A 3,659-nucleotide genomic window follows, 5' to 3' on the forward strand; every position below is an offset into this window, starting at 1 on the left:
AGTCTACTACTTTCTTTCCCTGCTCTGGATTCTTCCAGATGCCTCTGGCTTTTCTCCCCCTCATATCTACAATAAAAAATTTCTCTTCAACCACACTTTGGAGTGGTCATGCCCTCATTTTATGTATCTAACATACCTGTATGTTCACATCTTTATTCTTTGAAAGCTTTTGTGTCTATTCTATTTAAGTCAGTGTTTGGGAATAGGCATGTCTGGGTTATTTAATGGCTCTTCAGCAATTGTGTAGCAGCCCGAATGCCCTGGGAACTGACAGAAATATAGGAACAAGCTTTCAGTCAGGGTCTGGGCAGGTGAAAAGAGGTTTTCACTATTCCTCACAAGAGCCTGGACGCTTTCTGTGGATTCTTCACACTTGTGTTGTTACCCTGAAAATCACAGGCGCCCGCTTTTTGTTGATGTATTTTAGAGGCCTCTGTGTGTTTTTAATCATGGTTTAAATCTGGGGACTAAATATAATGATGGTTTCTACAGAGAAAAGGCTGGCTGATTTTCAGGTCTTAATGTCCCAGTGTGGCAGCAAGCGAAATGAGGCACTCACCATAGCCACTCTTAAAGACAGAGGTGTATCTCCGTCTTCAAGGCCAAGGAGAACAGTGTTCTTAACACTCCTTACCCTACATATTCGCATCCTGTTCTTCCAGATAAAAAACCCTTCTGCCTGGTCTACAAGAGCTAGTTCCAGGACAGGCTCCAAAACCACAGAGAAACCCTGTCTCGAAAAAACCAAAAAAAAACAAAAAAAACCCTTCTCTTTGTTCTCTTGCTTTGTCTCAGCTGCCCTTGAGAGAACCTGGTTTAGCGTGCTGTGTCCCTTCCATCATGTGTGTACACCTCTGCTCCTCAGCTGTTTTCATGGTTTTAATTACATGACCGTGACCATTTAATTTGTGTGGTAGTGCATTGAAGTATAATCACGATGTTTACAACCAGCACCTCTGGCTCCAAAACGTTTTCATCCATCTAAAAAGGAGTGCTGTCCCCATTTAGTTGTTTCTCTTTCCCTCCAGCCCCAAGACTGACAGCCACTAATGATTTCGTGTGTGTATAGATTTCTTCTTGTTTGAGCTATGGCGTGTAAGTGGAATCATACAGTGTGGGATCTTGTGCCTCACTTTTCTAACTTAGTATCACATTTTGAATTTCACATTTTAGTACATATTAGTACTTGTAAAGATGAATACCCGTGTGCTGCATATACCACTTTTTATATACCTGTTAGTTGGCATCTGGGTCACTTTTATGCTAGTAAACCTTCATGGCCAATTTTTTTTAAATGCTGTTTTCAGTGCTTTGGAATATGAACTTACAAATAGAATGCTGGGTCATGTTAATTCTTTGCTATTTTCTGCACCAGCCAAACGATCCTTCTTCAACTCTGGGCATCAGGTGCCATGCGCTCTTGACTCCTGGCATGATCCTTGTCTCTTTTGTCCTTTGTGTGCGTTCTCTATTCCCTGCATTTGATCTTGTGGGATCTTAGTATACTGTACACTTTTCTTCTTCCGAAAGTGTTTTATTTTTGCTTTTGACTTATTTTTTATAGCTTTCTGCTCTTACTGGGGATATATTTTTATCTCATTGGGGTACTGTTTGCTCCTGAATTTGAACGGCAATTTGAGCATTGTTTATTTCTTTAGAGTCCCTTGCTTCCACCCTTGTTTCCCGTCATGCTTCTCTAACACTCTTCACATGCTTGGCGGTTGTTGATATTTAAGTGAGGCACTGACAAGATTGGGAGTCCAGGCAGTGTAGAGAAGAAGTCTCTCATTTTCTGCCTGGAGGATGTGTTGATGCACTCATTTTTGTAATATTTCAGAAGCTAAGTCGGAATAGAAGCGAAGGTGGGGGAGTCTTTCTGTTTAGCTATAGACCTGTCAGTAAAGCTGGATGCATCTACCCTCACGTACATGTTTGCCTTCATGTCCTCTTGCAGCTGCCTAGCCAGTTTCTTAGACTCCTTTATCCCCTGTGTCTAAGCCAAAGCATTTCTTGTTATACCAGAACTGCAAGGCCACAGTGCTTGCCCATCCTTGATACTAGCCTTTTTACTTTCCTCTCTCCTCTTCCTCCTCTCTTATTTCTATATGTCAACATTTTGTATCTTTTAAAAATACAAATCAGATTCGGTCACTTGCTTACTTAAAATGTAACTTGGAGGACTGAAGAGATGGCTCAGCACTTAGAGTTCTTCCAGAGTTCATTCCCTAGCACCTACTTTAGGGGTTCACAGTTGACTGTGACTTCTGCTCCAGGGGACCCGCAGCACAGTCTTCTTTTCTCCCTGGGCACCCGCGCATACGTGCACACTCAGGTGGACTCAGGAACGTGCAGCAGCAGTGTTGATCCTGTCTGACTTGCTGCGAGGAGCCGAGGAAGGCTGTAACAGAGTGTCTCCTTCTGATTTTAAACTTCCTGTCATTCGGATGTTCATGCTGCATTCATGGGCTTTCATGGGGTTGTTTTGATGTATGAATGCTAATAGCTTTTCACTTTATTGTTGTTTTTAATTTAGATGACATGAAAATGGAGACTGAAATTAAGAGAAACAGAAAGACTCTTCTAGACGAACATGGACAGTACCCAATATGGATGAACCAGAGGCAGAGAAAGAGACTGAAGGCAAAGAGAGAGAAAAAACGGGGGAAAAGCAGAGCCAAGGCAGCCAAGGGCCTGGCCTGGTAGACCTTACAAACTGGAAAGAAGGCTGGCGGTGACGGCGCACGCCTTTAATCCCAGTACTGTGGAGGCAGAGGCAGGTGTATCTCTGTGAGTTCAAGGCCAGCCTGGTCTAAATAGCAGATACCAGGACAGCCAGGACTGCTAATGTGGAGAAACCCTGTCTCAAAATCCACAACAAACAAACAAACGGGGAAGTATTGATGGGACAGAAGTTGAGTTGTTAGGACTGTCTTCACTGATTTCAGCTCTCTCTGAATGGAAGCTCTTTGTTTTCATACTTTAGTTGTTAGGACTGTCTTCACTGATTTCGGCTCTCTCTGAATGGAAACTCTTTGTTTTCATACTTTAGTTTCATCTTACACCTGTAATTCAAATCCAGAATAATTCATTTGTTTTGGGAATTTGAATAAACTATTTTCTGTTTTAAAAGAAAATTGGAAGCTGCCTGATGTTTGAGTATTATCAGACACCACAATCTTGTGAACATTGCTGTGGTTAAAATTATTTGATCTTACAAAATGGCAATTATCATCAATGCCTCAGATTAAACATGCTCATACGAACAAAATTTGGACAGAAATATTTTAAAATACCGTCTCAAGGGGCTCAGCAGTTAAGACCGCACACTGCTCTTGCAGAGGACTCCTGCTTCATGTTGAATGGCTCAAAACCACTCAGAACCAGTTCCACGGGGTTCCCCTCCTCTGGCCTCCACGGGCACCTGCCCTCATGCACAAGCTCCCCACACAATCTAACTTAAAAAAGTCTTGCGCGTGAGTTCGAGACCAGCCTGGTCTACAGAGCTAGTTCCAGGACAGGCTCCAAAGCCACAGAGAAACCCTGTCTCGAAAAACCAAAAAAAAAAAAAAAAATTGTATGTGTAGATCTTAGAGTTTGACATTTTCTTTAAGGTTTCCAGCTACTGAGAAGACCATGTCTCTCATTTAGGTAGACTGTAC

The 3,659-nt window shown here is 42.4% G+C and overlaps 1 protein-coding gene across 2 annotated transcripts in view; it reads left to right on the plus strand.

The window, feature by feature from the left end:
• Positions 1–3,134, plus strand: part of Llph (LLP homolog, long-term synaptic facilitation factor) — a 5,124-nt gene extending 1,990 nt beyond the window's left edge. For both annotated transcript variants that reach the window (XM_005357920.3, XM_005357921.3), the window contains exon 3: positions 2,534–3,134. In XM_005357920.3, the coding sequence (XP_005357977.1) occupies positions 2,534–2,703 (170 nt within the window). In that variant the 3' untranslated portion in view covers positions 2,704–3,134. The remainder of the gene's footprint in view (positions 1–2,533) is intronic.
• The last annotated feature ends 525 nt before the right edge of the window (positions 3,135–3,659 follow it).

The sequence above is a fragment of the Microtus ochrogaster genome, chromosome 24, assembly GCF_000317375.1.
Source record: "Microtus ochrogaster isolate Prairie Vole_2 chromosome 24, MicOch1.0, whole genome shotgun sequence".
Classification (NCBI taxonomy): domain Eukaryota; kingdom Metazoa; phylum Chordata; class Mammalia; order Rodentia; family Cricetidae; genus Microtus; species Microtus ochrogaster.